Below are 13,021 nucleotides of genomic sequence, written 5' to 3'. Positions count from 1 at the left end.
TCTGTTCTAGCCTAGAAAGCTATACAAGACTGATTAATAATGATTCACATCAAAGCCTCACCAGCATTTTTTTAATTGTGGCAGGCAACATGCTAAGTATTAGGAATACAGAAATTAGTGAAGAAAATTATTCCTCCCAAGAAGTATGCATTAGAATGTAAGAGAGAACCGTGTCAATAACTATATTTGTTCAGTAATATCTCATTAGTAGAGTTAGATGATAAAGTGTATTAAGACATAATAGAGTGAGTGGCTGGCTCTACCTGGGGGAGGAGGTTGTCAGAATAGCTTCCTAGAAGTGATACTTGAACAAGACTTTAAGGGTGAACAGGAGTGTGCTAAGTGGATAAGGCAGGATAGGCTAAGTATATAAAAAGTTTAAAATTTAAATGGCTAAGTTTAGCCAAATATTCTGCTAAAAATTACATTAATTAATCCATTTTAGCCTCACAGCAGCCCTGTGAAGTACATAGAATTGTTCTTCCAACTTTAAAGATAAGGAAAACGCAGCACCGGAAGGTTTATTAACTTGGAGTTTGCATAGCCTATGAGTAGCAGTGACTCTAAACAGATGCAGTAGTAAGTGCAGAGGTCTGGTTTGTAATATTTGAGAACCATTTGCTAACTACAGGAGTACGAAACAGCATGACTGGTTGGAGAAAAATCTCATAAGAGAGATGAGGACTGGGCACAGTGGCTCACACCTGTAATCTCAGCACTTTGGAAGACCAAAGTGGGAGGATCGCTTGGGCCCAGAAGTTCAAGACCAGCCTGGGCACCGTAGCAAGGCTCCATTTCTACAAAAAAAAACAATTTTTAATGATCTGGGCGTTGTGGTATACATCTATAGTTGCAGCTACTAGGGAGGCTAAGGTGGGAGGATCACTTGAGCCCGGAAGTTCGAGGTTACATTGAGCTACAGTCGTGCCACTGCACTGCAGCCTGGGTGACAGAATGAGACACTGTCTCTAAAAAAATCTTTTTAAATAAATAAGAGAGAAGAGGCCAGATTTCAGTCCAGTTAGGAGTGTGAAGGTGAGGGAGCATTATCTGAGGAGGATGTAGAAATTTAGAAAAGTAGTAGAATAAAACTCCAAAGGACAGAGTGAAAAGGCTTAGAAAAGAAAGGTAGGAACAATGAGAAGACAAGTTCTTGGTCCAGGGCAATGTGGAGATGAGGATGCAGGAGTGGCTGGTGGACTCTAGTGAGCATTGCGTAAGGTGGCTGGCTTTGGTGGAGTTTAGTAGCATTAGAATGCACTGCTTTGTGCTCTGAGGATCTCAGGTGGTACCTAGGCAAGGTCTTCCCAGATTCTACTGCTTTGCCAGTGCCTAGGCAAGGTCTCTGCAGAGTCTACTCGGGTAGTGTCTAGTTCCAAAGTCTCTGCAGAGTCTTACCTTTTTGACCCAGCTGTTTTGGGTTCAAGTAAGTGTCACTGCAGATTGTAGTCTGAGAGCACCGATGTTTTTACATAGCCTGTACCACAGAGCTGCTGCTTTTTTTTTTTTTTTTGACTCTACCATATACACATGTACAGTTTTTATTGAAATGGTACTAGATATTTTACTTTCTAGCTGTATGATTTTTTTCTTCTATTTCTTATTGCAATTGTGAACCATCTTCTAGTCTTATAAAAACAGTCCTGGCATTTTAAGCAGTTACAAACTAATTATCGGAGAGGTGACAGTAGTGACAGAATGCAGTTTTGTCATGAAACCACTGGTGATTCTTAACTTGCCTCTCAGAGTGAACCAGACTTCCCCTGGGAGTTCTCAGTTCTACTTCCTAGAGCAGTTGGAGTGACAGCGCAGGTAGAAATCTGCTGTCCTGGAGAGAGCTGAAAGCTGTGGGCCCTGCTCTTTTTCTGATAGGTATCTGAAACTGTTCACTTTCTGAGACTCTGGCTGTGGCTTGAATGTTTACATTGTTAGGGCTCTGAGCACTGGTAATGGCAGATTAAAACATGACCAGTGTGACCAGCAGAAAGAAAAGGTTTATTGATAAGGATCACCTATTCATGAGAGAAGACAGGGAGGCTGCCGGGGATGGGGTTATGGGGCAAATAAAAGGAAAATGGGAAGGTAAAGCTAGCCTTAAATAAAGTGCTTGATGGTAAGGAAAGAATCCCTTGATCCTTCTGGTCTCATTGCTCTCATAAATCAGAAATATAATAAGATAAGTAATACACAGTGTTCTTGCAGTTCAGGGTGTATCCTGTATCTTTCATTTACATGGAAAGTAAAAGGCAGTGAAGCTTGGAGTTTTAGTAAAATTATATCATTGGAATGGAAAAGTATTATGTGTTCATATACTGATAATATATTGACATTGTAATTATGTGGATAGTTCTAGTTTTGGTTGAGTATCTAGCATTCTCCTAAAATCAAAAATTTTTGCAAAATCTTTTGTTATCTTTAAAATTGGAAATGCGTTTAAGCTAAGTTTCCAGTGGCAGTCTTAACATATTTGTGTGTTACAGTGTTTGGATGCCTCTATCTGTATAAAAATATTGTGAGTTGTGCTTTCACTGGTTGAGGTATTGTGACACCTTGAATTTATTTTTAACTCTTTATATAACCTAAGAGAGGGAGGAATGGAGGAAAAAATTTACTAAGACAATTTATTGTGTTAAATTTTAGCCTGCATAACATTAAGAGCTTACAGATTATATTCAAGATTTACTAAGCAGCATGTTTAGACAATGAATGCCCAAATTATATATAATTCCTGTTTGTCTCGAATGGCTCCTTGAATGGCTCCTGTTGAGCCCTGAATGGCTTTTTACACGTGCTGTAATATGTGAAGTTCCTGAGCTCCCTTTTCCTAGATTATTGGTAACATTTCTTAATTTATTCATATAATAACGGCTTTAGTGGCCTCTCATTTAGTGTTTTCAGATGCAGATTCCTTTCATTAATATTTTGCAACTACTATTACAAATCATAAATAGCTATTAAACGTACATATTTTAGACTGATGAGTAAATCATAACACTGACCATCATGAAGTTTGAATAAGAAATTCATAGTGGATTTTAGTTTGTAATAGATAATCCAAAGTTTTTCTGAAATATTTTGAAGATGTTTTTCTTTTTTTAAATTTCAGATTTTATTTTTACTTGCAAGGGGTACATGTGAAGACTGTTACATGGGTTTATTGGACCCAGGTAGTGAGCGTAGTACCCAATAGGCAGTTTTTCAACCCATCTCCCCTCACCTCCGTTAATCCACAGTGTCTTTTCTTCCCATGTTTATGTCCATGTGTGCTCAGTGTTTAGTTCCCACTTACAAGTGAGAACATACAGTATTTAGTTTTCTGTTCCTTCATTAATTCACTTAGGACTATGGCCTCCAGCTCCATCCATGTTGCTGCAAAGGATGTCATTTTATTCTCTTTTATGGCTGCGTAGTATTCCATGGTGTATATGTACCACATTTTGTTTATCCAGCACACCATTGATGAGCAACTAGGTTGATTCTATGTCTTTGCTATTGTGAATAGTGTGGCAATGAACATACAAATGCATGTCTTTTTGGCATATTCCTTTGGATGTGTATACTGCATCACTCCTATTCAACATAGCACTGGAAGTACTAGTCAGAGCAATCAGGCCAGAGAAAGAAATAAAAGGCATCCTTATGAAAAGAAGAAGTTAAAGTATCTTCACTGATGGTATGATTCTATACTTAGAAAAACCTGAAGACTCCATCAAAAGACCACTAGAACTGATAAACGAGTTCAGCAAGGTTTAAGGATACAAAATGAATATACAAAGAATCAGTCAGTAGCCTGCCTTTCCTCCCTCCCTCCCTCCCTCCCTCTCTCTCTTTCTTTCTTTCTTTCTCTCTGTCTCTTTCTCTCTCTGTCTCTTTCTCTCTCTGTCTCTTTCTCTTTCTCTCTCTGTCTCTCTTTCTCTCTCTCTCTCTCTCCCTTCCTCCCTTCCCTCCTCTCACCTCCCTCCCCTCCCTCCCTTCCTTACTTCCTTTTCAAGATGGAGTCTCTCTCAGTCACCCAGGCTGGAGTGCAGTGGCACGATTTATGCTCACTGCAACCTCCACCTCCCGGGTTCAAGCAATTCTCCCGACTCAGCCTCCTCAGTAGCTGGGATTACAGGCATGTGCCATCATGTCCAGCTAATTTTTGTATTTTTGTAGAGATGAGGTTTTGCCATGTTGGCCAGGCTGGTCTTGAACTCCTGATCTCAGGTGATCCACCTACCTTGGCTTCCCAAAGTGCTGGGATTACAGGCATGAGCCACTGTGTCCGGCCAGTCAGTAACATTTCTATACACAGTAACATCCAGGCTGAGAGTCAAATCAAGAACACACTCCCATTTACAATAGCCACAAAGAATATGAAATACATAGGAATACAGCTAACCAAGGAGGTAAAAGACCTCTACAAGGAGAAATACAAAACACTGCTGAAAGAAATCAGAGACAACACAAATGGAAAAACATCCTATGCTCATGGATTGGAAGATTTATTTTCAGTTTTTGTGTTCATGATAATTTCCTAGATGTTTTGATCCAGGCATGCAGTGTGAAGCACATCATGGGGCTGTGCATTAATCCTTTGAGTACATTATTGTTTAGTAAGATAATGTCCTTGTTCTTAGGAAGTACACTCTGAAGTATTTATAAGTGGATAGTGGCATTACGTCTACAACTTTAAATGATCCAAAAAATAATACAGATGCACAAATAAGTAAACAAATAAAAAATTTGAATGCAAATGTATGTATGCATATTATACATAAATATTGAGAGAGAGAGAGGCATTGAGAAGGCAAGATAATTATTTTTAAAATAATGAAATGTTAATGAGAAATCTAGGTGAAGGGCACATTGGAATTCTTTTTTCTTATGTTTTTTTCTGTAAGGGTGAAATTATTTCAAAATAATTAAAATCTTTGTTCACATTGATGGTAAAATAGAAATTACTGTTACCTTTTAAAAAGAATATTTGACAATATGTATGAAAAGACTTAAAATATATATCTTTTGAACTAACAAACCTACTTCTGGGAATCTTATTAAGGAAATAATCATTAGCATGTGCAAAGATGTATGCGTAAGAGTGTTTATTACAGAATTGTGTATATTATAACAAAGAAGGCTTATGGCAGAATCTTTAGAATCTCCTGAATGTATGACAGAAGATTGACTTTCTAATTAGATGATTTTATGTATAATACAATTTAGTCTTTAAAAGTCAGGTTGTAGCTGGGCACAGTGGTTCACACCTGTAATCCCCAGCACTTTGGGAGGCTGAGGATCACTTGAGGCCAGGAGTTTGAGACCAGCCCGGCCAACATGGCAAAAAGCCATCTCTGCTAAGCGTACAAAAATAAGTGGGGCATGGTGGCTCACACCTGTAATCTCAACTACTCAGGATGCTGAGGCACAGAATCGCTTGAACCCAGAAGGCAGAGGTTGCAGTGAGCTGAGATTGTTCTACTGCACTCCAGCCTGGGCCACAGAGGAAGACCCTGTATCAAAAAAAAAAAAAGTCATGTTGCAATAATAAATAATTTCAAATAGGTAGGAGGACACTGAATGTTCCCAACACAAAGAAATGATAAGTGTTTGAGATGATGGATATGCTACCTGATCACTATTCATTATGTATGTATTAAAACATTATAATTATGTGTCAACAGAAAAATATAAAAATCCTGTTGCAGAAAAAATATTTGTTGTTCTGGTAAATGTTCACAGTATTATAAATGAGAACAATTAGTTAGAACAATTAGTTATAAATCAGTATATATTATATTTTGCTCATGAACGTTTTTATTGAAATGATACTGTTAGCAGTAACTTTTCCTGAGCATTGAAGAGGTAGTGATATTATTTATTTTGGTTAGTTGATCCTTTTCAGTTTTTCTTCATGTAATATACAATACTTCTGAATAAAAAAAAGTTACGTTGGGTGGAAGAACGTTCCCAGCCAAAATATTTCGGTGGCCATATAGTTAAAGGTATATAGTACAGTTGGAAAACGTCTTGTCCATAGCATCCAAAGTCATAAATTACAATACTACCTTTTAAAATTAAACAACAGTAATCACTCTCTCAAAGGTAAATGGTGCCTTTAGTAAGAATGGTACTAATGTTATTACTATATAAGTGCACCTGGTTTTAAGTCAGTTTCCTCAAAATATGTCCCAGAAATCACCTGTATAAAATTTACCTGGGATGATTATTAAAAATAAAGTACTTTGAATGGAAATCTTTGGGGTTAAAGTCAGTGAATATACATTGTATAAAGCTAAGTCATTCTTATTTATATAAAATTTGAGGAATCTGATTTGTTAAGAACTAGAGTTAAAATGAGTAGTGTTTAATAATTTGTTGTATAAAAGTATCATACATTCTTTGGCTGGAACATATACATTCTTTTAAAATATGATTCAGTTTAAGAAAAAGTATGGATTTTGAAGGACGTCTTTGTTTAAAACAACGCACAACCATATATTCTCTATTTGGCAACATTTGAGGGGTCCACTTCCTTTTTATCCACTGTAAGATGACTTTATATACAACGAGTTATGTTTTATGTCCCATGAATTATATAGATGCTTTTTTATTCAAATTCATGGTATAGAGTACTCCAGAGACCATATGAGAAGAGCCTATGAACCCATGAGCTGCATCTGCAATAAAGATGAACTACCTATTTCTATTGTGGGTGCACAGACCCACTTACCTTTGTTGATGTTCTTTCTGTAGTTTTATCCTGTGTCGAGCCTGTTCCTTCCAGACAGGAAGAAATGTGTGCTCTTGATTAAGTGCCTAGATGAAGCATGATTCACGCTAGTCAAACTTATTTCATTTTGAGTATATATGAGTTTTTTTTAAATTAATTGGTATATGAAAAGGATCTTTCACAATTTGTGTGTGATACTTAGCAAGTACTTTTAGGAAAGAGTTGCTTTCTTATTTTTAAGTAAAAATATTCTCTAGATTATGGCTCTTTTTCTTTTTAATTTCAGACTTTGTTGATGGACCTATACACCACAAGGCTTTACTTATATCTGTGACTGTCTGTAGTTTGCTCTTGGTCCTTATCATTTTATTTTGTTACTTCCGGTAAGTTTCTAACACGTAGATGCAAAATTTTTAATTTATAGTATCTTCTTTTTACTAATATTCTGCTTTTGCCTGTTAGTGTTTCTCACCACAGCTTTATTTATCCTAATTAGATCTGATATTTAACTGAAAATATCTGTTACTGTTGATAAATATTTGTCCTAATGAAGTTACAAATAGATACCTATCTCATTTCTGCTTCAGACTTCAAAACTACCCAGATAAATATTTCATCCCTAGGGAAACTAGGGTAGTTAGAGAATTCAGAGACTGGTTGTTACTTAGGTTTGATTCCAAGCAGAGAAATGGCCATGTTGAACTTAAGAGTTGCTCAAATTCCTTATTTTCTAAGCTATAACATGTCTGATTATTAAAGGATTTTAAACATAATTTATAGATTAATCATTAAAATAAGGTCCTTTACTATATGAAAGTTAAATTCGGTAATTCCTAATTATTTTTAATGGCCTATGAACTTATTTTCTAGATTGTGAAATATTAAGGACCTTGATATTTATGTCATTTGCCTTTTGATTAATTTATTACTCTTTTGAGATACTCTGCAAATGGTCTGATTAATTGATTCAAGTAAATTCATTTCTAATTGAAAACTTAATTATTGACAAAAAGTTTTTAAAGATTAAATTTATATTATTTCTTTAGATATGACCTTATATAAGAGAGTTAGCTATAATGATTTTTGTATACCCAAAATTTACATCTTTAATTAATTAGGGACCTTAGAAAAGATTTTAAGGAATAGTATTGGAGCTATTTAGAAACACTAATAGAATGTAGTCTGCTTGGATATATGTAATTTGAAATAAATAAAAGAAGAAAAATTGTAGATGCTTGAATCTGAGTAAAAATACGTAGTTTATTTAGTTTATTTTAAAAAATAGGTTAGCCAAACAGTAATGAGTTTTACTTGGGAAACCATAACTAAGAGTAAAAAACATGAAGCATTTAATGTATTATATTTAGGTGCTAAAATAAAACTGCTGTGATTACCATTTTAGTTGCAATATTTTACTCCATCATTGCATTTCATTATCTAAAATTATCTTCATCTATCCATCTTTAGGTATAAAAGACAAGAAACCAGACCTCGATACAGCATTGGGTTAGAACAGGATGAAACTTACATTCCTCCTGGAGAATCCCTGAGAGACTTAATTGAGCAGTCTCAGAGCTCAGGAAGTGGATCAGGCCTCCCTCTGCTGGTATGAGAAGAACATATCTTGAATTTAAAGGAAATGTTTTCTGAAAGAACTGTCAATAAATATGGGGTTTCACTTACTGAAATACGGCACTGGACAAGGAGAAAGCTCTATGCAGTCTGTTGGACATCCGATCTCAGCTGCAGGGCTTCCTGATAACACTTTGACATATTGAGAGTAAGGTGATTGTTTTTTAATGTAGGTGTATGGTTACAATCCAGACCCTCAGACATTCTGATAAAGAGCAGATTAGAAAACATTAAACATGGGACCATCTTCCCTGTGTTTTCCATAAGGATAGCATTACCGCACTTTGGCCTGGCTTTTGAAGGCTAAAGTATTACAACCAACTGGCTTCTCAGTATTTCTACAAAGAAAGAGGGTTGCTTTTCAGCTGTGGGGTTTATGTTTCAGGGTAAAGTTCTGGCTTTTCCATTCAGGAGAAGCTTCATTTTCTGGTGGTCAGCACTGCCAATCTTGAAGAGAACATATGAGCAAATACAATTTGAAAATCAAGAGTATTACACTTATTTTTTTTCTATAAGAGATGTACAAATAGTAAAATCCCTTTTGGTATTAATGAATTAGATGCTGTTGGAATTGAAACTGAGTTCTTCCAGTATTCTTGTCTTCAAACTCATCTTTCCCATTACTGTGGAGTTCTCTCTCCAAAACCATTGATCTTGCACTGTTATGTCCTGGATAAAATATCCTAATACCCAATACTGCTTGCAGGTCTTCTTTCCCAGCTTGGTATGTATGGCACATAAACTCAACCTGCCTTCCTGATGTCTCCTCCCACCTCTTCCCAGGATGCTGCCTGGGCTCTAGCATCACCTTTGAGTAATTGTTTCTCAAATACAACATATATCATGTCATTGCAAGTGTAATCTCTTTACTGGACATCACTCCAACTCATGGCTCAAGGTCTACCTCATGTTTTACCTCTGTGACAACTTCTCAGTTACCCCAGGCTAAGCCAGTCTATTTATCTTCTGTGATAACATTTTATTTTTAGCACTAATAATGGCCATTTAAAATAATGTTATAATTAGTGATAATGTTCTTGTGTCTTTTGGTGGAGTCTGTCCTCTTTGGGGTAGAGGTTATATTTTGTTCACTTTTTATCCCCAGTATAGTGGCTGGCTGATTTATTAAAGGCGCTGTTCAGCAATTTGTTTTTAAAAAGCTTTCAGCTCCTACTTTTAATAGCTATAAAAATACTATCTTGTTTCTATAATCTAGATACCAAAAAATAATATTTGGCTCACATCATAAAATGATTAAGAGCATATATTCTCAAGCCAAATTGTCTGAGTTCCAGTCCTGGCCAGACATTGGCCTTTAAAACTAAATCAAATTCTCATTTAGTCCTCATAGCAACCCTATAAGGTAGTACCAGAAATATTGGTATAACCCTGTATTACACATCAGGGGATACAGGTCCAGATAGGTCAACTAGCTAGTACGTGGAGAAGCCAGGATTCAAACCCAGATGGTCTGTGCTCTTAACATTAGTGAGATGTGAACTAAATGTTGGTTAAATAAAACAAGGAAGTGCATTTGATGGGGGTAGGATGGGAAGGAGGGTTCTATAAAACTCAGTTCAATAAAGAAAAAGCCTCTATTACAGATTTATTTTTTGGTTTTAAGATTTGGTTATTAATATAAACAATGCAGAGGTATACAGTTCTCTCTCCATATATTGGTATGTGAGTAAATACCTCATCTTAACATTGATTTGTTATTAATTTTAATAACATAATGGGCAAATTAGTGCCTTATATATAACCACATACTTGGACCTTGTGTTTACCAAATGATTTTATACGTGCCCTTTAATTTTGCATCTTTTCTTTTTCATAAAACGTCAATTTTTTCCTTCTTTAAAAGGAAATAATATCATAGGGCTGTTGTAAGAATTAAGAATTAAGACTGTGTGTGTGTGTGTGTGTGTGTGTGTGTGTGTGTGTGTGTTCTGTGTGTCTTCTCACAGTCCTGGAATAGTGATAATTCTTTATAACTCCTTATATATTCAGTTGTTCTCAGAGTACATGAAATATAGTGATCTGTTTGAAAGTACAGTCATAGTCATTGTATCTTATAGGCATTTTATTTATACAATCAATCTAAAAAGTTGGTATCTAAGAATGTAATATAGAATTAAAGTTTAGGTATAGAAGGACCAGAAACATTTGCTAAATCAAATAAAAACTAAAATAAATCAGTTAAAAAATTTTGAAGTTATATTTTTAGGTCCTTACATGTTATAATAGCTTACTTTCTATCTTTGGGATAAGTTGTTCCTATTCTATTGAGTATCGTCAATTCTGTCAAAACTTAAATTGTAAGATGTATTATCATTAGAAAAAAAGCAGATGCAAAACTGCTTATGTTAGGAAATTCTCCATAGACTTACATGAGCAATGCTTTGTAAGATCTGTAAATTAAATATTTTTCTTTAATAAATGTGGGAAGTTTCCTCTCAAATGAGTGATTTCCCTGTGTATGAATTTGGCTCCCAACTGGTGCCCATGTTGCTCCTGTTTCCTTGTTTGGGAATGGAGTACAGTGGACTCAACATGATGTCTCATGGTGCGTGGGGCTCCTAAAGGGAGGACGGCTGCATTACACATACACTTGCTTGCTTATTTCCATCAAGCTTCAGTGGCTTCATGGTACATCAGCAGTTCTTTTTTCATAAATTATGAAATTTATAATCTTCATTATAAATAATATATAATATATAATGTCCCCCCAAAATGTTCATGCCCTAATCCCCAGGATTTTTTTTTTAGACAAGGTCTTGCTCTGTCACTTAGGCTGGAGTGTTGTGGTGCGATCTTGGCTCATTACAGCCTTGACCTCCCAGGCTCAAGCGATCCTCCCACCTCAGCCTCCCAAGTAGCTTGTCACTACAGGTGTGTGCTACCACACCTGGCTAATTTTCATATTACTTGTAGAGATGAGTTTTTGCCATGTTGCCCAGGCTGGTCTTGAACTCCTGGACTCAAGGATCCTCCCTCCACAGCCTCCCAAAGTGCTGGGATTACAGGCATGAGCCACCGTGCCCAGACCTAATCCCTAAAATTTTATGTTCTATGACAAAGGTGAGCAAAGGTTGCTGACGATAAGATGAGATCATTCTGGATTATCTGGAGTGGCCCATGTGATTGCATGGCTCTTAAAAGTACAAAAAGAAAAACTTTAAGTTTTTAATTGATGTAAAGTATATCTCTACAAAGAATACATTCCAGTTTGCTGATCAGGTGTTACAAGAGTTATATGCTTGATTCTTTATGTCCTCTAAATTATATAAATTGTAACAGATGCTTAGCCCTTTCAGTCTTGGAACCATTGATATCAGAGTTCTTCAAATATTTTACTGTAAGTACAGATGGGATGAAGATCACATATAAAGAGATTTAAATTTAATGCCACTTAACTCATATTTTCATTCTCTTTGTCTCTACTCCACTCTTTTACTATTGTTCAGAGCTCTCTTAGAGCTTGGTAAATAATATTATCTCCAACTCGTTACTTTCTCTCATTAACTTTTCTCCCTAATATGCTGTTTTGTCTACTTGTTTTGCATTTTTTATTGTGACAATTAACTGTCTCATTACAAAAATGTAATTTCCAGTAATCTTTTCTTGCTTATTTTTTATTCCATCTTCATTTCATTTCGAGTTACTTGGCAGTCTATATCTCAAAATTCCAGTATGTAATCTGAAGAGGTTAAATCTATTTGGTTTTTTTCTGTTGACTCTCATTTATAGTGACTGTTTCTTTTTGTTCTAAAGAATTCGTTCTCTATAATCTTCTCTCATTCTTGCCCTTTCTTGTCTCCCTCCATTTTTTTTGTCCTCCTTTTTCCTCCCCATTCTTGGATATTTCCTTTGTTTCCCTGTGAGCCCAGGAGTGCATTACAGTTTATTTCTTATGTTATACCCATGATCAAGTTGTATGGTGGCAAGAGTTCCTTCAAAGTACTATTATCCCACCATAGTCACGGCATGAAAAGTGTTTTGCAAATGGTTTCCTCAAGTGAGCATTTGTATTGAGGAGCCTTGGCATGCTACCAACCTATAGCAAAGTTAGTACCATTCGATGCTCTCTGCTTAATGCTGAAGCCCTAGGTTCAGTTCCTCTGGTTTTAAAGGAGTCAGTTTAAACTCTGGATTCCAGTTCTGGTATTATTCTTTGCCCAGACGGCAACTTGGTTTATCGTTTCCTGCTCTGGTCTCAACTCCTTCCTTCCCTCCCTCCTCCCTCCTTCCCTCCCTTTCTTCTTCCTCCCTGCATGTAGATTTCCTTTATTTCTGTATGTGCCTAACAATGCATTACAATTTTGTTTTGTTATATTTATACATGATTAGGTGTATGGTGATGAGTCTCTTCAGAGTATGTAGTAGTCCATTATAACGGGGAAGTGCAAGTATTCTACTCTGCCGATTACTATGAACCCACTCAGATTTTTTCTCTGAGAAAATAATAATAGTAGAATAAAATATTTCATAATTCGGAAGCAGTATTTTGAACATTCAGAATCCACACTCAATCTCAAATATGTTTAAAAGATATAACATAAATTAATAAATAAATACAAATAAGTTGTCTATATAGAGAAAAATACTAGCTAAATATATTTTACATGCAGTAATCGTTTCTTCTCTGCAGAAAAAAAGATTAAACAAATCTGTAGT

The 13,021-nt window shown here is 35.8% G+C and overlaps 1 protein-coding gene across 11 annotated transcripts in view; it reads left to right on the top strand.

The window, feature by feature from the left end:
- The window catches only part of BMPR1B (bone morphogenetic protein receptor type 1B), a 403,893-nt gene that overhangs the window by 362,330 nt on the left and 28,542 nt on the right, over positions 1-13,021 (top strand). For all 11 annotated transcript variants that reach the window (XM_032137171.2, XM_058432835.1, XM_032137249.2 and 8 more), the window contains 2 exons: positions 6,999-7,095; positions 8,180-8,318. In XM_032137171.2, the coding sequence (XP_031993062.1) occupies positions 6,999-7,095; positions 8,180-8,318 (236 nt within the window). The remainder of the gene's footprint in view (positions 1-6,998; positions 7,096-8,179; positions 8,319-13,021) is intronic.

Source organism: Hylobates moloch, unplaced genomic scaffold (assembly GCF_009828535.3).
Source record: "Hylobates moloch isolate HMO894 unplaced genomic scaffold, HMol_V3 SCAFFOLD_2, whole genome shotgun sequence".
NCBI lineage: Eukaryota > Metazoa > Chordata > Mammalia > Primates > Hylobatidae > Hylobates > Hylobates moloch.
This window is presented reverse-complemented; position numbering and strand designations above follow the sequence as displayed.